Source organism: Manis javanica, chromosome 15 (genome assembly GCF_040802235.1).
Source record: "Manis javanica isolate MJ-LG chromosome 15, MJ_LKY, whole genome shotgun sequence".
Classification (NCBI taxonomy): domain Eukaryota; kingdom Metazoa; phylum Chordata; class Mammalia; order Pholidota; family Manidae; genus Manis; species Manis javanica.
This window is the reverse complement of record NC_133170.1, coordinates 49,169,114-49,190,476: the sequence shown is the minus strand read 5'-3', so window position 1 is coordinate 49,190,476 and position 21,363 is coordinate 49,169,114. Positions and strand designations below refer to the sequence as shown.

At 42.4% G+C, this 21,363-nt stretch overlaps 1 protein-coding gene across 4 annotated transcripts; it reads right to left on the bottom strand.

The window, feature by feature from the left end:
* Positions 1–8,939: 8,939 nt before the first annotated feature.
* On the bottom strand, positions 8,940–21,220 carry OXSM (3-oxoacyl-ACP synthase, mitochondrial). 4 transcript variants are annotated; one of them, XM_037008590.2, is made up of 4 exons: positions 15,194–15,730; positions 14,963–15,067; positions 13,526–14,642; positions 8,940–11,880 (listed from the first exon to the last, which is right to left on the bottom strand). In XM_037008590.2, exons 3-4 carry the CDS (start codon positions 14,506–14,508, stop codon positions 11,478–11,480), a joined length of 1,386 nt encoding a protein of 461 aa, XP_036864485.1. In that variant the 5' UTR covers positions 14,509–14,642; positions 14,963–15,067; positions 15,194–15,730; the 3' UTR covers positions 8,940–11,477. The 4 variants fall into 4 exon arrangements, with proteins under 4 accessions (XP_036864485.1, XP_017501801.1, XP_017501799.1 ...); XM_017646312.3 differs by lacking the exons at positions 14,963–15,067; positions 15,194–15,730 and adding an exon at positions 21,189–21,220; XM_017646310.3 differs by lacking the exon at positions 14,963–15,067 and having other exon boundaries at positions 15,138–15,730.
* Between the last annotated feature and the right edge of the window lie 143 nt (positions 21,221–21,363).

Genomic DNA, 21,363 nt, shown 5'->3' with positions numbered 1-21,363 from the left:
TGAGTGCCTGCTCTGCTACTTTCTGACTATGTGCTTTTGGACCAGCTTTTTAAAACTTCACTAAATATCAAATTCCTTAACCATAAAACGGAGACATCAATATTACCACAATTACATAGATGTCATGAAGATTAAATAAGAAGATACTAAGAAAGGTATTTGAAACAATACCTGGCATATAAATATTACATAAACATTAGCTATTGGAATTATAATTTTTATTCCAGTACTGAAATCCAGTTCTGTAATCTTCTACTGCAAAATTTCTGGACACTTCACTGGTGTAGAAAGATTAGCTGGGTAAACATTCCAGAGAATGTGCTTCTTGGAAGAGTTGGAACAGGAGTTGTGAAAGTACAGCCCATGGGCCAAGCCTGCCCCCCACAAAAAAATCCTGCCACGCCCGTTCATTTCTGGATGGCCTAAGGCTGCCTCTGCACTACAAGGGCGGGGTTGGATAGTTGTAACTGAGACCATATGGCCCACAAAGCCAAAAATGTTTACTATCCAGCCCCTTACAGAAAAAAAATTGGCTGAACCCTGAGTTAAACATTTCTGTTCATCTTATAATTCAAGATATGTTGCTTGTAAACAGTTCTAAAGAAATTACCAAGATAAGCATGACTCTTCCTTCCTGATCCCAAAGACCAAAGCTGAGTCTCAAGTAACTAGACAGAGAAAAATCATTACTGCCTCCATTCGTTATAGTTATAAAGGCCATTATTCCCTGTACATATCCTTGTCGGTTTTAACAACTCTTGATTTTCAAAGCCTGTGGATGAACTCCTCTTCCTTGCTGCCTTCTTGAAACAGAGATTTTTTCAGTCACTGTTGGGACTAAACCTTTTCTGTTTCTGTCTATGTTGGTGTTGGGGGGTGTGTATGTGTATGTGTGCGCAACGGCACAATTTGTTGGATTCTGGATATGCAATTTTTGTTCCCAAAGATAAGATTTCTCTTCCCATGGCACTTACATTCTAACAGAGGGATGAAGAAAAGCCCAGAAAACATGTTTTTAAAAGGAGATAATTTCTAGTCATAATAAGAGGTATATGGAGAATCAAAACAGAGATGTGGGATGGAGGGGGTTTAGTAAAGAAAAGAGGAGGCTACTTTAGATCAGGTGGCTAGGGAAGGCCTTGCCCAGGAAAAGGCATTCGTGATGAAATCTGGATAACAAAAAGAAGCCAATTTGCACATAAATAAAAATAGCCGTTCTAGTACAAGCAAGGAGCTAGGCAGGATAAACTCAGAAATGTGCTTAGTGTATCTGAGGGAGAGAAAGGACACCAGCATGGCTTCAATGTGAGCAGAAGGAGGTGGGATTGGAGAAGGGGGTCACAGCCAGATCATAGGCCTTAGTACAGCATTTGAATTTCATCCTATGTCAAGTGGGAAGCCACTGGAAATTTTTCAGTAGAGTAATGACATGAACTGATTTATATCATATGAAGATCAGTTTGGCAGCTATGGTCACAATGACTGGTGTCGGGGAAGCACAGAGAGGGGAAGCAGGAATATCAAAAAGTTGGCTCTCGTCATCATTCAGGGGAGGGAAGGGCAATAGCAGCAGAGGTGAAGAGCAGTGACTCTTCAGGGTATATTTTAGAGACATAATTATCTGGAATTGCTGCAGGACTGATGTTGCAAAGCAGAAGGGGAAGGAATCAAGGATGATTTACCCGTCTTGGGCTCTGAGCAACCAGGTGGTTGGTGGAGTGGGTTTTCTGAGCTTTGCCCACCCATTTGTTCATGCAACAAATGTTTATTGAGGACCTACTTTGTGAGATGATCAGCAAACACCCCTGCTCTGTTGGAATTTATATTCTAGGAGGGGATAGAAAACACAGAAGATTAAGGGAGAAGTAAAGAGTATGGGAAGGGAGATGGAGGGCATCCTGCTGATTCTGCTTCTAAATATTTCTTGCAGTAGTTCAAGTAAAAATGGATGGCAGCTGCATTAAAGCCACCTTCAGGGTATTAAATTAATTAAACAAGAAGGGTATTAGACTGAGGTAGCTCTGATAGTGTGGCAGCTATCTAAGCAAATCAAAGCGTTAAGCCCATAAATGCCTCAGGGTTATTAAATCAAAACCTGCAGACAGCCAATTACAAACAGCCAATGAGGCTTTAAGCTATAGCCAATTAATAACTCCCTGGGTCTGCATCTGCCTTCTCTCTACAAAAGCCTCTCCTGAGCTCCCATTGGCACAGCGCTCATAACCATTTCCAGTTTGTCTGGCTGATTTGAATCAACAAATATCCACAGAAACTCTTAAAAACTGTAGTATTCCTCAGTTTATCTTTTAACAAGGAGTAGACTTGAAAGATATTGGTGACGGAAAAGTCTTCCCAGGCGTCAGAGCTGCAGACAATGCAGCTGGTCATCCAGTCAGGTCAACGGTCAACGAAAGTAACCCAAGAAGTGAGAGTATATACAGACTCCTGACAATAGCTAAAGGTCTGGCCATTAGTCAGGGGTCTGGAAAGAAAAAGGCTGGGAGATCAGAGACAAAACTTTCTGAAGCAGAGACATGCAAGTGAGCATAAAGAACCCACAAGGGGAGTAAACTTTTTTGTATCACATATGTATAACCACCAGAACACGTCCACAATGGAACAGGGATTAAACAAGTAAAAACACAAAGTGACTCTACCAAGTGACATTGGGCAGCCTTCATCATTGCCACCCCAGAACTTGCACAAAAGGCACATGAATGAAGTAGTCACAGTGGCAAAATGGATGCTACATATGGTCCAACACTATGGACTCCCACGTACCAAATGAACTGGGCTACAGCTGCCTCCATTTACTTAGTACAACCTAGCTGCAGGCATCCCCCCATTATCTGAGGGGGATGCATTCCAAGACCCCCAGTGGATGCCTAAAACCATGATAATATGGTTTTAGGATAATACAGAACCTTATACCATTTTTTTCATTGCATACATATTTATGATCAAACTTAACTGATAAACTAGGCAGATTAACAATAGCCACAGATTACAGCATAATAAAAATAATAAAATAACAATATGCTGTAACAAAAATTATGTGAACGTGGTCTCTAAGTATCTTCTCGTACTGTACTCACCCTTCCTGAGATGATGGGAAATGACAAAATGACCCCGTGGTGAGAGAAAGTGAGAGGCGAATGACGTAGGCACTGTGATGGGGCGTTAGGCTGATACCGACCTTCTGTGGATTCAGCAGGAGGATCCTCTGCTCTGGACTGCAGGTAACTGGAACTGCGGAAAGTGAAGCCGCAGATAAGGGAGGGCTGCTGCACTGAGGCCCCTAACATGCAATGTGGTTCCAAAAGAAGCCCCTGGCTTCCTCCACGCAGGTACAGATACCTCTTCCTGCCCACAGAACCTCATCCAGCACCACGATCCACAAGTCTATGGAAAACCTGGTCTACCGGCACGGAGTCCCTTACAACAGGGCATCCAAGTAATGGCTTCCAAATTCAGGAGATTTCCTGGTGAAATCTGAAACCAGCCCCCACACAGGCAGGGCAGAAATAGAGGAAAGAAAGCGGCAGAGGGCTTCCAGCTGGTAGGTGGTAGGTTTAATAAGCAAGGAAATTTATGAAGACTTGTCCTGGGTGGCTGCAGATAGTAGATCTCTGCAGCTGCTGCCAGAATTGTAAAAGTTCGTATAACTTTTGCCTTGGGGTTTCACCCCCAGACAAGTTCACTATGGATTCAATGAAACCGAAAAATGACAATGGAATATTCTTGGGGTGAAAGGGTTTATACCCAACTTTATTCCCATGGTGGCAGCTCAGTCACTAGAATCCCATCCACTCAGAGCGAGTCTGCATGCAGCAAGCCAGTCTCTACCTCTGCACCTCTCTGCCCCTTCGCAGCCATCTCAGTCTATCCTCGCTGCTGCCACCACTCCAGTCTCTGCTCACCTGCAGCCTTGCAGTCATGTTGCCCAGAACACTGGGAAGAGCTCTTTATATAGAGTTAATAACAATGTATTGCCCACACATGTGTAGTAAGCAAGCCAACCAGGGCCAGGTGAGAATTCTGCCATAGGAACTTTCACTTTCTCCACAAGGCTTTAGCTGGGCTCAGTCACATGAACCGTCCATATGGTCTCAACAACACATTGCTCTCTCAAGACTGCATCCTTAAAATGGCTGTTAGTATGGTGTAGATAAAATGAGAGTTCCTGTGGCCAGGATTCTCACCTGGCCCTGGTTGACTAGCTCACTGCACACCTGTGGGCAAGAGCTCTGCCCAGTGTTCTGGGCATAACACTGTGGCAGGCTGCAAGGCTGCAGGAGAGCAGAGCAGAGGCTGGAGTGGTGGCAGCGTGGAGGACAGAGCCTCAGAAGGCTGTGCAGACAGGCCCAGAGGCAGAGACTGGCTTGTTGCATGCAGACTCGCTCTGAGTGGATGGGATTCTAGTGACTGACCTGCCACCTGGAAATAAGGTTGGGTATAACCCTTTCACCCCAAGAACGTTTTGCTGTCAATTTCTTTGGTCACATTGAATCTATAGTTAACTTGCCAACAGCTGAAACCCACTGGAAAGACATATAGAAATAAAGGCAGGACATCCATCTCAAGGACAGAGGAGGAGGGAAGGAGCCCCCAGTTTCCTGGTTCACCTTGAGGGTCAACCAGAGGTCATGATCTCTTGACCTCCAACACTCCACCCTTATGATTGGCTCTTACATTCTCATTCTCACATGCTCCCACCCCCTCTTCTGCAGTGCATCTGAATGGTCAGCAAGAGGTTTCACTAGCATGGAGGTGGCTCATTTGGCAACTCTCTGGCTGCACTGGATTCAGACACCACAGCAGCCACAGACGCACATGCAAGAAAACACACAGATTAGGATAATGAGTCCCAAAATAAGTAACAAGATTGTCCACCAAGAGCCCCCTAATATGAACCCCTGATTTATTAGATCCCCTAGGCTGGGGTTGGATCATTCAAGACATTCACTTGTGCCCTTATGTGATTTAATAAATATGATGTATTAACAGACTCATCAGGTGTGAACACAGCATTCTGTTTGGATGTTGGCCCAGGTGCCTCCTTTCAAGGCAGCAATAATGTCCAAGGTCATTCTTTTATGGAGACCTTTCCTCACCAGAGACAGTCCAGTGTTCAGTAAGGACAGGCTTTACCAGTGTCTTGCCAGTGAGTTTCAGCCCTGGAAAAGTTCACTGTGGATTCAGTGAGACCAAAAAATGACAGTGAAACATTCTTGGGGTGAAAGGGTTTATATCCCACTTTATTCCCAGGGTGGCAAGTCAGTCACTAGAATCCCATCCACTCAGAGCAAGTCTGCATGCAGCAAGCCGGTCTCTGCCTCTGGGCTTCTCTGTGGCCACAGCCATCTCAGTCTCTATTCTTGGCACTGCCAACACTCCAGTCTCATCTCTACTCTCCTGCAGCCTTGCAGCCATGCAGCCCAGAGCACTGGGTGGACCTGTTTATATAGGAATAACAACATATTGCTCACACATGTGTAGTGAGCTAGCCGACCAGGGCCAGGTGAGCATCCTAGCCACAGGAACCCTTGCTTTATCCACAACCAGTTATCATTTAAGGATTGTAGGGTGAAGTTAGTAAGGACATCTATGTGAACTAGAATGTCCTCCAGGCCAATGGAGGGAACAAAGATGGTGGCTGTACCAGTAGGAAACAGAACATGTCCATCTGGCCTTGAGGAGAGAGAGGTTGGAAACTTTAGGAACTCATCCTTGTTGTGTACACATGTTGGCCAGTTGAAGCACCACTGTTGGGTGTGAGGAGATGGACTGAGGGTGGGATCTGCCAGACCAGGACACCCACTCTCTCCCCTTTTCAATGGTGCATTCCATTCCAGCTATAGTGCATTTCAACAGGACTAGCTTGCAGCAGGACAACAGGATCCCAGCAGAGATTGAATAGTTTCCCCTCACCCAGGGGTGCAAAGTAAACTCATCTATCCCAGTGGGATGTCCTACTGCAAATTCCAGTAGGAGATGCCTTTCCCAGCACAGCACATTGATCCATGGTGAGTCAGGAAAATGGTTATCTCCCTTGATTTCTGTTCCTTTACTGTATTGGGCATCTCAGCAGGGTCCCCAGTCTGGCATATGAAGCAACAGGACTGTGAAAAAAATGAAAAGCCCTATGGCCAGGATCCTCACCTGACTCTAAATTACTTGATGATGTAGTTGGCCTACTGCTAGGCTACTGCTTCCTCACCCTAGGCAATAAGCTATTATTGACTGGGTCAGTTTAGGAAGAGCTCTGCTCAGTGCCTTGGGCAGAGGCAGAGACAAAGGAGGATTAAAGATCTGCAGACTGTTGGATGCAGACATGATTCTAGTGCTCGACCTACCATTGGGAGAATAAAGCCAGGTATAAACCCTTTTATCCCAGGAGTGCTCCATTGTCATTTCTTGGTCTCATTGAATCCATAGTGAACTTGCCTGGGGCTGAAACCCTCAGGCAAGACAAGGACCTACTGGTTGATCATTCAAGTGTATTAAATCCTGGCTAGTACCTCAGTCCACCTGAGCAAGATGGTTTTCCCTGTTAGTAATTAATCTGCTTCTCTGGGGAGATGGAACCTCCATTCAATATCATGTTCTTTTGCCCAGTTTTACAAATGACATTTGAGAAGTGACACTATTGATGAGGCTGTCTGTACAGGGGGCCCAGTCTCCCTCATCACCTGGCAGTGGTGACCTGATTTATGCAGTGGCAGGGAGAGCCTGGGTTAGGCGAGACGTGTCTTCACAAACCAAGGCACATTTAGAACCCTTACTGAGAGGGAGGAAGCCAATGTGATCAATTTGCCAATCTCTCTCCAGTTGGGAACTCCAGCGGATGGCTTGAGCCCTTTGGCAGTTGCCTTAGGTGTTGCCCAGCACACACAGGACATACCACCACTGCATTAACCAAGTGACTGCATTTCAAGGGCAATCCAGCATCCTTGGCAATACACCATCCCACTCAGGATGGGATGACCACTTTTCCTATGCATCTAATCTGCCCTATCCACTGAAGAGTCAGTTGCTAGGGCTCTCACTGGAGCAAGGGTATCTTCCTGATTGCCAGGGGTGTCAACACCCTTTGAGCCGAGATATGGAAGACGGTGAGGACTGCCTCAGTCACTTTCAGGCAAACCCAAAGGTCTTTCCACACGTCCTGACTGCACAAGGACTGAATCATGATCTCCCACCCCTCAGCTTCCCATTGTCCCTCTAGAATGGCCCAACTGTCAATGCAAAGGGTAAATGGCCAGGGATTTTGAGTGACCTCCAGCCAAGCTGCTTCAAGTTCATCCCAGTGGCTGCAGTTTGTCCTGTTACAAGGAGAACAGATTCTTAATGGACTGATGCAAATGACTAAATTGTATGAAAAATAAAATATTCACTAAGAGTTTCCAAATCTGGAGGGATCAGGTAAGGAGAAAAAGATAAATGTTTCATCTTTGTTTGCAAAGTAAATTTTTTTTAAGAGAAAAGAGATTTTCTTAAGTTTGGAGCAAAACATAAAAGAACCAACATTTCTAATAAAAATTCATAAATATTATAGTCATCCTCATCAGTTTTTCCATTAAAGCTCTGCAAATTCCTAATCAGTTCAGTGTTATGATCTTAGTTATCAGAAACCAGTACTTGGTCAGATTTTTTCATGAATCACCTTGAAGATGAAGCACATTGTAGGAACACTTTTGCAAAGCATCAGAGTAAAACAATAAGTATCTATATATGACAAAGTACCTAAAAAATGGCCATGGTTAAAGTCTGATAAGAGTTTATTATAACACAATTGACAAGGAAACTATTATTTCCGTGACATACATCCTCTTGATGACACCTCCACACTGAGCAGGGGCACCTACTGCGCAGCCAAATGGGCCACAGCGGTACACCAGTGACACTGGGTCTGTGAATTGGATCACATATTGCATTCTCCAGAAGCAGCCAGCCTCACAGAATGCTGGAACAGCTTTCGAAAGGCACACCAAATCACTGCCATCATCAGGATGCAGAATATACCTAAATCAAAGACTTCATTGTGGTGGGGGCCTTCTCCCACCCCTCTTCCTTTATCCTTCAGGCCATTCCCCCAACAAATCTCTGACACAGAAAATCCTGTCTCAGTATCTACTTCTCAGAGGACCTGAATTAACATGAGCTTTTCTTTTTATTATAATAAATTCTCTACTTTTCTCATTAAATGTAAAGAGCCTGAGATGGAAGTTGAAGGTTGTTGGTGGGAATATTTGAGTCCACAAACAATTATATGCTTTTGGAACTAGACCTAGGTAATAATCACCAATTTCTAGCAGTTCTTTTAGTATTCTCATAACATGTGTATCTGTAGATACACACATATATATATACACACATATACATATATTTTTATATATGTATCCATGTATCCTTTATTACATCCTTGCACATTTGTACTTTTCAAGGAAAGATTCTTTGCTTTAAAAGCTATCAACAGTCCTAGTAAATTTTTAAAAACCTTGTCTTCTGTCCAAAAGGCAATGTATATTCAGTTAGAAAATTATACTGATATAGAGTAAAATGTTATATAAAGTGAGTAGGGATTAGGGATGGAATAAAAGTCAAGGGTATCTATATTGATTAAAGAACTTTTTAAAGTCAGCAATAAAAGAGGAATGAAATGTTAATACACTCAAAAACATGGAGAAATCTCAAAAGCATGTGAAAGAAGCCAGACACCAGAGTATATTCTGTATGACTCCATTTATATAAAATTCTAGAAAAGACAAATACTACTTTAGTGACAGGAAGTTCTTCAGTGATTGCCTGGAGCTGAGGGACTGACAGCAAAGGGGCACAAGGCAATTTTGGAGATGGAAACGCCCTAGGTTTTGATTGAGGTAGTGGTTATGTGAGGGTGTGTACACCTTTATCAAAACTCATTTAATTGTATACACTTAAAATGGGTATATTTTATTGTACATAAATCATCCCTCAGTAACGATTTTTTTAAAAAAATGATTTTTAACTTTGGAAGAACCTTGGGTCAAGGTATTCTGCTTTACCCAGGCCACCATCTTCTCTTACTTGGGTTTTGCAACACCCTTTGGACTTGATTCCTTCATAGGAATCAAACTTCCCTCCAATCTGTTCTTCACTCTGCAGCCAGAGTGATATTTCCAAAAGAAAATGTAATTATGTTATTCCTATTTTTCTTCACATGTAACAGTCATGGTTCAATCACAGAAACAGAACCACTAAGATCAATATAAATATATAGATAACTTGTTATCGGGACTTGACCTTACACAATTATGAGAACTGGTGTCTGTAAGGCTGTTATGTTCACCTGTTATTTTCTGATGTGGGAGATTAAAGTCCACAGGGCAGGCAGCTGGGAAGGGAAGATGAATGTAAAGTTTCAATAATAAGCTGGAACCCACAAGCACAAGAATGAACTGAAACTGGTCTGTTCTTGCTGCCTCTGATCTTGAAGAAACGGGCAGAAGCTGGGGCCCTTCATCACCATGGAGCTAAACACATACCTGGCCTAGAAGTCAGAACAACTGAAGAGGGTTCAGGGGAAGCTGTAGCAGTGGCAGACTCAGCCACTGCCTCACATCAAGGAGGTGAGCCAGCAAATCCACATGTATGAGCTACAAAGCGGCTGCTGCTTCGCTTCCGTACTCCAATCTCCTGCAAGAATCTCTTAGCCAGTCCTCATCAAAAAACACACAATAAGGAGAATTCTGAGAAATGCTGTTCAGCCAAGCCAAGTTGACACATTACAAACCGCCGTTAACACCCCAAACCTTAAATGGCTTCCTATTACTCTTACTGCCTTAACAAAACCTGTAAGGTTCTTTGTGACCTAACTTCCACCAGATTTCCTGGCTTTATCTCCTAATTCAACACACCTCCCCCATCTCAGGCTGTATGTGTTCAGGTTTAATACAAATGTTCTAACTTTTCTAACATTTCCACATTGTTTCTCCTAGCTGGAATATTCTTCCTTTCTTCCCTTTCTTCCTCCTTAACCTGGCTGAGACCTTTTTACCCTTATGGCCTCAGCTTCTTTTAGGAAACCGTTCTTGACACATCATTATACTGCTGGCAGCCAATACAAAACCACGTCCATAGTGAGCACTGAGCAAATTTCAGTTAAACAAATTAATATGAGTCAATAAGAATTAAAATTGATCATGGCTGAATGAACATGGCTGAAGTCTTAGGTGTATAGGGCATAAAGTCACGATTAGTGGGTAGGCAATATATTCCTTCTATTAAATGTGAGGAACACCATCTATTCACTTCTGCAGAAATATATACTTCCCACTTATCCATTTACTCACTTTGATATACAAACTCCCACTGCAACAAAAACTTTCTTAGTTGGAGTCCTCCAGAGAGCAGAGCCTAACACAAAGTAGTTTGTTTGGAAGGTGATTCCTGGGAGTAGGATTAAAAGTCGGGGAGGAGGGACAGGGAAGTAAAAAAGGGGGGTAGTTACTGAGCTGGCTAATGCTGTGAACATTCAAGTTTTACCTGGCTGGAAACCCTCCGAGGGCAGGCGAGGCACTTACCAACCAGCCCCCACCTCTCACTAGTTGAGTGTTGCCTTGAGGGAACTTGTCCCTCTCCCAGGACTGCCAGCCAGATGGGGATGAATGAGACCTCTTGGCTTTAGAGAAAGCCCGGAGGTAGTGAAAGTAGAGGCACCAGCAGCACTCATGATGGGATGCTGGGAGAAAACACAAGAACTGTCTACCACAGCTTCCACTGGAAATACAAAAAGAGTAAGAAATGCCAAAGCAATTTCACCTCCTTCTCTCAGAGAACTGATGGCTTGGGAGTGTAGGGAAATTTCATTAATTTACTGAATGTCTGTATAGACAGAAGAAAAGTGAACTATATAGTAAGAGGTAAAGAGATCATTGCTGGCTGACTGCTTTATCCAAAGAATACTGATCAGTGATACAAACTTTCAGTTGTATTGGTATTCCTTCTCTCTACATTGTAAGGCAATCGTGTGCCTGGGGCTTTAAGATGCACCAACCTTGCCTAGCACAGAGCAGCTACTCATCAAATGTTGGTGAAAGGGACCACCACAGGTGAAATATCATAAAGAGTTGTTTCACCTAGAGTATTAGGAAAACATATCAGTGGTTCTCACCTGAGGGCTGTTTTGCCCCCCAGGAAACATCTGACAATACCTAGAGACAGTTTTGCTCATCACAACTGTGAAAGGGGTGCTACCAGGATTTGGTGGGTAGAGATTAGGATGGTGTTAAGCATTTTAACAATGTACAGAGCAGCTGTACAACAAAGAATTACCCTGCCCAAAGTATCAAGTGCCAGAATTGAGAAACCCTGACACAGATAAAGGGGATCGGGTATTGACACATAAGTATATGTATTTATATAAACATATTATTTCTCCATTAATATAGTTTATAACATTTTAAAAATCAATGTTTAATTACAAATCATTTATCCTACATGCTAGCAATACAAAGAGTTGCATTAGTACCACCAAAACCAAAGGAATTGGTGAGTCCAACACGTCTTTTCTCAGTTTTCCATTCCTGTGCCTTTAGTGGAACATAATTGAGATCAAATTCTGGTTCTGTACAATCCAGGTTTAAAGTAGGGGGTAGTTTTCCATAGTAACAAGCCAGAGCAGTAAAGGCAGCCTCAACTGCCCCCGCAGCTCCCAGCAGATGTCCCGTGGCTCCCTTGGTTGAGGAAATGGCGAGGGCACGAGCGTGGTCTTTAAAAAGGTGTTTGATGGCTTTGTTTTCAGCAGCATCTCCCAACGGCGTGGAAGTGGCATGTGCATTGATGTAAGAGATCTCTTCAGGATGTACACCTGCATCTTTTACAGCAGCAGCCATACATCTAACAAAATAAGAAAAGAATTTATAATTTATCAGAATTAAGTTTAATTTTAAGACAGGATTCAGGGTCTGTATGGCTTATGTGGAAGAAATGTCCAAGTATATTGGAAGAAGAGAATCCTTTGCTCTAATAACAGACCCCAGCTTGGATTGCCATGTGAGAATGCCATCTGCATGGGAGTGATGAGGCACCCCCAAAGCTTTGTTCGGATCTAGCACGAGAAAAAACACTCAAACCTATGGATTTTATAATCTCTAATAAAACACATTTCCATTTATTTGAATTGGCTTTTTTTCCCTGGGGGGAAAAAACCATGTTGACTCAAGCCTGGAGTAATTTTTCTTCTAGGAATTTTTTATCAGTAGGGTGTGTGTATACAGAGATCTAAAATGTAGAGAAAAGTTCTATAACCATGTTCTAATTTTCTTTCACATTTAAATGTAAAATTTGGCATATTTCCCAGTAATCTAAAAATGTCTTCAGCAGTACTTCAGTAATTCAAATAACCTTCCAAAAAATCCTACTTAGGCTATAAGAATCCCAAATAAATGAAGAAGTACAAAGCCAAGCCAAACAAACAAATCCAAAAATAAAACATTTCTGTGGAAGAACCTTTGAAAATCTCATGTATGCCTACACCTTCCTTATTAGTTCCTCATCTCTGAGCTACACAGACTTCCAGCTCAGACTACAATATGAAGTGTGCTGAAAGGTTTCATTTTTTCTTCATCTAGCTGGCTACTATTTTTGACTTTTGTAGTACCAGCAACTACTCACTAAAACGCAAAAGTATAACTGAAGAGTCAGTAAACAATGGGCTTGACCAGATGCCTGTGTCTGTAAATAGTTTCACTGGAACATGCCCATCCATTTATAAATTATCTATAGCTGCCTTCACACTAGTAGGCAGCATTGAGTTGTGACAGAGACCTTATGGCTCACAAAGCTGAAAGTATTTACTATTTGTCCCTTTACAGAAAAGGTTTGCCACCCCTGGCTAATTTAACTGGTTAAAACATTATATGACCTAAGCAGGCTAACCTAGTAACACATTTACAGAGACTTTTTCTTTTTTTAACTTAACTATCTCTTCTACAATAACAGCAACTCGTTTCTCGAAGTGTGGTCCTCAGACCAGCAGCATGGTCTTGTTAGAAATGAAGAACCTCAAGCACCACTGAGACCTACAGGGTCAGAATATGCATCTGGGTGATTAAAGGTTGGGAAGTGCTGATTTAGTAACAGCAGAACCCTGCTGAAATGAAGCAGAGACCAGGCACATCTAGAAGAAAGGGTTAACTCTCCTGCCCAGTCTGATGAAGGGCCAAAGAGGACTGTGGGAGAGAACACTCACAGTTGTTTAGCACAACTGGGGGCATGAAAACTTGGTAAAGACATACATGGCCATCTTCCCAACTTTACTGGCGTAACTAAGATTCAATTTTTGTCAGGATGTTCATAAAAAAAATGCTTTCAAATATTTCAGACATCATGAAGCAAAGAATTAAAAAACAGTTTAGTCTGAAATGGAAAAACAGCAGGGATACCATACACCAAAGCATGGTACTGCAAGTTCTTCTAATTTGAGAGTCCAATACTATGTCTTATTTGAAGAAATACTATGAATGAAAAAACCAGTCTTTACCTTAAGGCACCTTGTCCTTCGGGATCGGGGGCGGTTATGTGACCAGCATCACCTGAGAGCCCATAGCCCAACACTTCTGCGTAGATCCGAGCCCCTCTTTGAACAGCATGTTCATGTTCTTCCAGCACCAGCACAGCTGCACCTTCTCCCATCACAAAACCATCTCTCTTTGGATGAAATGGTCGACATGCCAATTTAGGATTAGAATTTGCGCTCAGAGCGCGGGCTCTGGAAAACCCAGCAAGAGATAATGGGCTAATGCAGGAATCTGTGCCTCCAGCCACCATCACATCAGCACTACCATGGGCTATAAATCTATAAGAGTCTCCCACAGCATGAGCCCCTGTGGTACAGGCTGTGGACACGGCATGATTGGGGCCCTTGAGTTTATATCGAATGCTGACCTGGCCTGCTGCCATATTGACCAGTATCTTAGGGACAAAGAATGGGCTAACTTTATTGTAGCCTTTTGTCTGAAACATCAAAGCAGTTTCAGAAACAACTTCAAGAGGAACCATTCCCATGCCAATTGCAACACCGGTAGCCACTTGATCAGCTTCTGACTGAGGATGCCAGCCGGAATCTCTCATGGCTAACTCTGCAGCCGCAATGGCCATAATGGTGGGAGAAGACATGGACTTGATAGCTGATTTGGACACGAAGTCTTGTTCATTGAATTGACCTTCATCACAACCTCTTGGCACATAAGCAGCAACACTGCAAGGAATACTCTGATACTCTTCACCAACCAGTGGCACAATTCCACTCTCTCCTAGGACAAGACGATCCCATATCAGTTGAGTTCCAACACCAAGAGGAGTCACTAAACCAATGCCAGTAATGACAACCTGCCTACACAATCTGGACGTTGGCACAGTTCCAAAAAACCTCCATTTACTTCTTATTAATCGCTGACATAATCTTGAATGTAGATGATGAGGGTTTGTAATTTTTTGGAAATTTTGCAAGCAGTTTGACATCATGGTTGATATGCCGATGATCAGAAACACGTTCCTGTAACAGACCACAATACGTCCAGGCCGTACTTCCTGTTGTTTAAATGTTTACAGGCCTAAGAAACAGTACCCCAGGTGTTCTTTCAGGTGCTCGGTGTGAGCTGTTAACGAGGACAGGGAAAATAATGTTAACATCCTTTTCATTTATACTTATCAAACCACGTGTTTGGACTTAACTCCCTTGTTACACTCGAAGTACCCTCAGACATCTGAAGACAAGGAAGTGAAATGATGATTCAATTTACCGAAACAGAATTACACAATGAAAAGCATAAAGGCACTCCTAGCCTGACATGGGCTGCACGAAGCATCCTTTTCCAGGATTATGAGAGCTTATGCTAAACAGCACTTCTGGTGTCAGTGAGACAAAACACATTTCAGGGCCTATTCTTTGAGGTAACGATAAGCGGACTTTATTGACCTTCAAACTGTGTTGATTAAACTGGTTTTCCAGCCTACGACGGCCGGGAAGTGAAGAGGTGGGGCCAGTTCCCGACACCGCCTCTCAAGCACCACCACACACACCCTGAAAGAATGCACGGAGAGAGGAAATGAAAGCGGACCCCAGGTGCTCCGACACCCCTTCCCGACCCTACCCCGCCTGGAATGTGTAGCGGAGGGCCGGGAATAGAAGCGGAGCTATCAGCGGTACCTTCACCCGGCCGCGCGCCGGCCGCGCAGCCGCCGTCCGCACGGGCTCGTCCGCACATGCGCGCGCAAACGCAGGCGTGCCGTTTGGCTGGCTGGGCGCATGCATCCGGGCCCGTGGCCCCGCCCCCGCATCACCTTGGTGAAGGTCAGCCTAGCGGGCGGCAGCAGGTAGCTGGCGTCTGTCCCGGAAACTCCTGTCTCGCAACCTCGGTGACCCGGAGATAATCAAGAACGTGCCCAAAACGCGATGATACAGCATTTTTGTCCATCAAAAAGGGGATTTTTATTTTTAGATGATGATAATGCCTATATTCTCCTGTTGCAGGAGAAGGGGCAGTTATAGTCTACTCGAATCCTAGGAAAGAATTAAGGAAATTCCTATGCCTCTCAAATTTATTTGTAATAGTAAAGTAGAACTAACCAAAATGCTCAACATCAGGAAACTGGTTTATTTTGTGGTACATCTAAATACTAGGCAGTCATTTAAAATAATTTTGTAAGTGAGTGTTAATGTCCAAAGATGTTCAGACTGTGTTTGGAGATGGAAGTTACAAAGCTATACAGTATATCGTTTTTTTTAAAAAAAAGACTTCTTTAAGGTCTACAAAAATGCACAGTTATTATGATGTCCCCCCTTATTTTTAATTTGCCTTATTTACTATAATTTCTACAATAAATAAAGCTTGTAATATAATAGGGCAGCATTCAAAATAGTATAGCCAATGTCTGACAAGAATACAGACAAGAACAGGGAAAAATATTGACATTTATTTCTAAGTGTCTGAAAAATTCAGAACTTTATTTGCTCAGAGCTAGCTGTGAATCTATGATGGGAAAACAATATGAAAATACAAAAAAAGAACTCAGCAAGGTGGTATTTATTTAGATGACCATGTATTGTTCACATACGGTGCCAGGTGTGTTTTGTGTTCTTTATTCTTCTTTAGCTAAAGGATAGACAATATATGTTCTGCAGCTGATTATAGCATTTCTCCCAGCCATACTTGTTTCTGAACAAAGTCCCTTAAAGTGATTGTTTCCAGGTAGAGTGCTGTGACTTCTTCCCCAGCTCTAGAGAAGAATTTGAGTCAAGCTTACCTTTTCCTGGTTAGTACTGGATTTAAGTGAGTTTTGAAATATACTTTCTCTGAAATAGCTTAGAGAAGCCCACTATGACTTGAGCCATCCTTAACCAAGGCCATTTCAATCATTTCTGAGTATGACCTTCATTCAGTAACAAGAGTGACTTTCAGAGGAATTAAAACAAACACACATGGTTATAAAGTAACATTCGTTGAGTGAGATGTACCCAAACTTAATCTCTTTTCATTGCTGTGCAGTACTTTTAAATTGCAGTATAAAAAGACATACAATATTTTCCTTAAGGTCAAACATATAGGAAACATAGTTGTAATGTGCTGTTTTGTTTTTCTTTTGTAATATTGGAAAATTACCTTGGATAAGAAGTGACATATCAATTTAAATCTTATAGAAAAGTAAAACCACCAAAAAGTCATTTCTTTTTTACTTGTACCTCTGATCTCCTTCCCTTTGGTTTGGAATGGGGTGGAAATTTTATGATATTCTAATAGCTGCATATGACTTGGTCCTATATTCCTTGCTACAATATTATGGTGTTTTCTTACACCAAAATCTTCAAAAAGACTCCACTTATGATAGCCTCCTGTTCAGACTTCTTAGAGTTTCTTGAATTTTTTGTGATCTGATTCAAAACTCTTTCCAAATACATCTCCATTTTTAAAAAATAGATTTCCATCCAGCAAAACTTATCTGTCTCTGGACTGCCATTAGCTTTTCTGTTTACATCTCTGTATATTTGCTTGTACTGATCTTCTTCAACACTTGTTTTCCTCCTACCTTGTGCTAGAAGCTGGCATATAAAAATAATAGGGCATGGCTGTTGCTTTCAAGAAGTTCATAGTCTGGTAAAGGAAGACAGTCATAGAAATGTGCAAACTATTGAAACAGGTGCTATCATGGAATAGAACAGAATTACTGTATTGTAATGTAAAGGGAACAACCAGGTCAATGCTACCTTTCAAAGTCAGGAAAGGCTTCAAAAAAGTGACCTTTGAACTGCATCTTGAAAATGAGTAAATGTTTGTCTATTAAACTGAGTGGGAAAGGGCATCCAGAAGGTTGGAGTAGAATAACAGCCTGGAGACTTGGTATCTTTCAAAATGCCAGCAGTTCAATACAGCCAATGTTAGATTTGAGGTGTGGGACGCAGCAACAAAGCATGAGAGTAAAGCAGGGGCTCACCACAAAAAGTCATTGGCTTCATGCTGAAGAGTGGATTTGATCCTGTAGATCAGAGATGATATATTGGCAGCCCTGGTCTAATTTGGATCACAACATTCTTTTATTGAATCTAAATTCCTCTAGGAAGGATATGGGAAACTCTCTCATTCTCTTCACCAGGTCTCTGCTACTCCTTTTTGTCTTAGACAAAGCCACTTCATACATTTAAGTTACCTGCCTATTTTCTGACACCATAGAGTGTGGGCAAGGGATAGCCACAGAAAACGTTTACCAGAAGAGTAACACGAGCAGAGGTGTACATTAGAAAGATCAGTCACCACAGTGTGTGGGGTGGCTTCCATGGATGCAGGAATGGACACAGGAAGAGAGTTAAGACTGGACAAAAGATTAGGCCCTGAGCAAAGGCAATGGCAAGGGAGAGAGATGCAGGGGATGTTTAGGAAATATTACTAGGGTATTGTCCCTGATTAAGTGTGGGCAGTGCCCACAGCTAGAAGTCCTCCTCTTCCACCTCCTTAGCCTCCAAATTCAAGTGTTTATTCAAGTTTTTTTCCATGAAACCAGCTCACCATGAAATTTTATTTTCCCTAAACCAGGAGTTCTCAAGCTTTACTGCACACCAAAATCACCTGAAGGGCTTATTACTACACAGATAATGGGGTTTAAAGATGGGGCTTGAGAATCTGTCTTCTGACAAGTTCGCTGGTGATGCTGACACTGCTGGTCTAACCACCACTGTAAATTCACTGACTTCTGTGAAAGCAGGGTCCATACTTACCTACTTTACAGGGCCTAGCACAGTACTTGGCCTTTCGTAGCCACCTAATAAATTATTTGGTGGGTGAATGGGTTATGAAATGCATGAATATACACATACACTCATATTGGCTTATATATACTTAGATACATGCAGTTCTTACCAAACGACTTGTTTTTCTTTTCACAATAACTCTTTTGCAAAATCAACTAAAGGGCTATCTGTATGTAAGGTGTTATCATTAGTTGTATCTTTTCTACTAGATTAAAAGTCCCTTATGCCACCTGTCTCAGACTGCTTTGTACTCAACTGGTGCTCTATAAATAATTGTTGGTTAATCATTTAATGCAATCACACAATAGCAAATCACCACACCAGTTCCTGAATGGCTTCAACCCCTCTCCTTGCTGATGGTCTTTATTGAAGTTAACATTTTCTCTTCGATGACAAAACTGATCCTGGGGAAAATTTAGTGGGTTATTTCTTTTTTTCTTCCATTAAAGAATAGTGTTACCATGTGTCAACTCTAAAGATGGTGAGCTTACTATAGCTGGAATCCTTGAAAAAAAACTGATGATTTTGGAGCAAATAAATTGAAAATAAAGTAAAAAATAAGCAGTTCAAAGATGACTTAATACTAGAACAACCTTTAGTTGTCTGAAGCAGTGATGGGTATCATAGTTTAAATACGTTTCTAAACGAAACTGAAAAATCAAAATATTTTCAACTTGTCTTAAGTGGAAGAAGCAGAGAAAACAATGAGTCAAAGTGCCTTATTATAGTAAGTTCCCTGAATAGCTTCATAAATTGTGGTATCCAAGAGACTTTATAGTTAGTGAAGAACTTTGACTTCTAGAAGTATTGATAAAGTAATTTGGAAGGAGATTTAAATTTCAGGTAATCTATAATAACTTACTGAATTACCCTTGAAATGATGATGTCTATGGTTTTATAGACTGCATATCATTATTACAGTGTTAATTCTGTGGCACTGGTGTTCACACTGTGGTTGAACGTTCCCCACAAAATGCTCTATAGTCGTTACCGCTGTCAAGGGGAAGGCTAAGTTGATGGCATTCTGTCCCTCTCTTCCTTAGACACTCCTGCTTCAGTTCTAGAGCACCTCCACTTTGGTGTTTGGTATATACTGGGTTTCCTCCTAAGATTTTATTTGAAAAAATAAGTGTCCTGTTTCTTTAAAAAAGTTTTAAGTACTACATTGTATATAATAATCTTATACAATTATTAGAAGGACAAATGTGAAAAATGAAACTCAAATTAAGGTGAATACAGTTTGTGGTAGAGACAGCAAGTTATAACCCCACTGTATCCTTTAGAGTTGTGGGTGGTACCTATCCACCCACAGGGACTACATTTCCTAGCTTCCCTCCTTTTATCTAGATAGGGCTTCATTTTCACCAATTACATGGTAGAGAAAATGTTGTGTGTCATACGTATGGTTTTGAAGCAGGTATGCCCTCTTTTTGCCCAACTACTCACGAAAAGCAGAAGTCTCTGCATCTCTATGGCAGGACTTAGCAAGCTATAGGCCAAATCCAGCAGGCTGCTTGTTTTGTAAATAAAAGTTTCATTGAAACATAGCCATGCCAATATTTTAAAGCATTGTCTATGGAACTATAACTGCAAAGGCAATATTAAACAGCTGAAACAGAGACCTTATGGCCACAAAGCCTGAAGCATTTACTACCTGGACCTTTAGAATATGTTTTTTGATCTTAATTTCATGGGTTGGAAGGAGCTTGGGTCCCTGAATCATTACTTTGAGGAAAGTTGCCCACTGAATAATGGCACCTGCATTATTAAACTATTATGTGAGCAAGAGAGTTCTCTTGTGTTAAGACATAATTTTAGTTACAGCAGCTAGCAACATACTACTGGTTAAACACACGAGTCTTAGAAGCTAGTCCAAAAACCTACATATCAGAAACTTCTCACATATGTCTAGTGATGAATGGTAACTGAAGTGGATGGTATAGCTCAGAGTCTTGCTCAGAGATACTGAAAGAAAATTTCAAATTTAAAAAGCAAACAGAAGATAAAGCAACAGGAATATTTAAATAAGCTACTAGGCAAATATCTTAAAAGCATTAGGTCAAGAAAAATACTTGTTGAGGTTTGGAAACGTTAGATCTCCAAAAAAGGATCCATCAGTGTGAGGGACTCAAGGGTATAGTGAGACCAAGGATTAATGCGTTTAGGATTCATCTTCTAAGAGGAATGAAGGACAGTAATCACATGATCTACCTGCAAAACAAAATCATGAAATAATACCTGCCTGTACTTCGTTAGATATATATTTTTACTGCCCCCACACCTTGCCCATTTTATTTTGTCATTACTGTGTGTTTTATGCTAGTCACCAACAGTATGTTGAGTCCACAACCCACTATATGCAAAACACTTCTTTACGGAAGTATCTTTGTATTTGAGCTAGTACTTATGCAAAATATTTTCAATCATTTACCTAATTCTAAAATTAGTATCCATAACACTAGAAACCCGGCAGAGTTTATAGCCACGCGTTTGTTTTTGAACATTGGTCCTTCCTTCTGGGGTCTTTTATCCACATCTTTCCAGGAAGGCCTAGCAATCTGCGAGGAGGAAGCTCTAAGATTGTTTTATTTGGGGAAATGGAGGTGGTTGGTGGTGGGAGCGTTTCCCCAGCCCCGTGGCTGGATCTACCGAGGCCCACTGCGGGGGAGCACAGCGGCTACGACGCCAGGCAGCACAGGCCTGCACCCGCCACCCCGCCGCTCCTGCCCAAGCTCCCTGGCCCTGATCACCAGGATCGCCGGCCCACTGGGTCGAAGACGGCAGCCCTGCCGACCAGGTCCTTGCCCTCCTAACTCCAAGCTTCCCACCCTCCCCAAACAGCCCCCAATCCTCCAGGCTAAGTGCCCTCCGCCCTTCCCTGCCAGGGACCGCCCGTACTTACCAGGGACCGCCCCGGCCTACCAGCCCCCGTCCCTCACAAGGCCCCGCCCCTGTGCGCAAGGCCCGCCCCCTCACGACCAAGCCGCGCCCCTGCCTACCAGTCTCCTCACGGCCAGGCCCCGCCCCCTAACGAGGCTCCGCCCCCAACGCCCAGGCCCCACGCCCCTCACGACCAG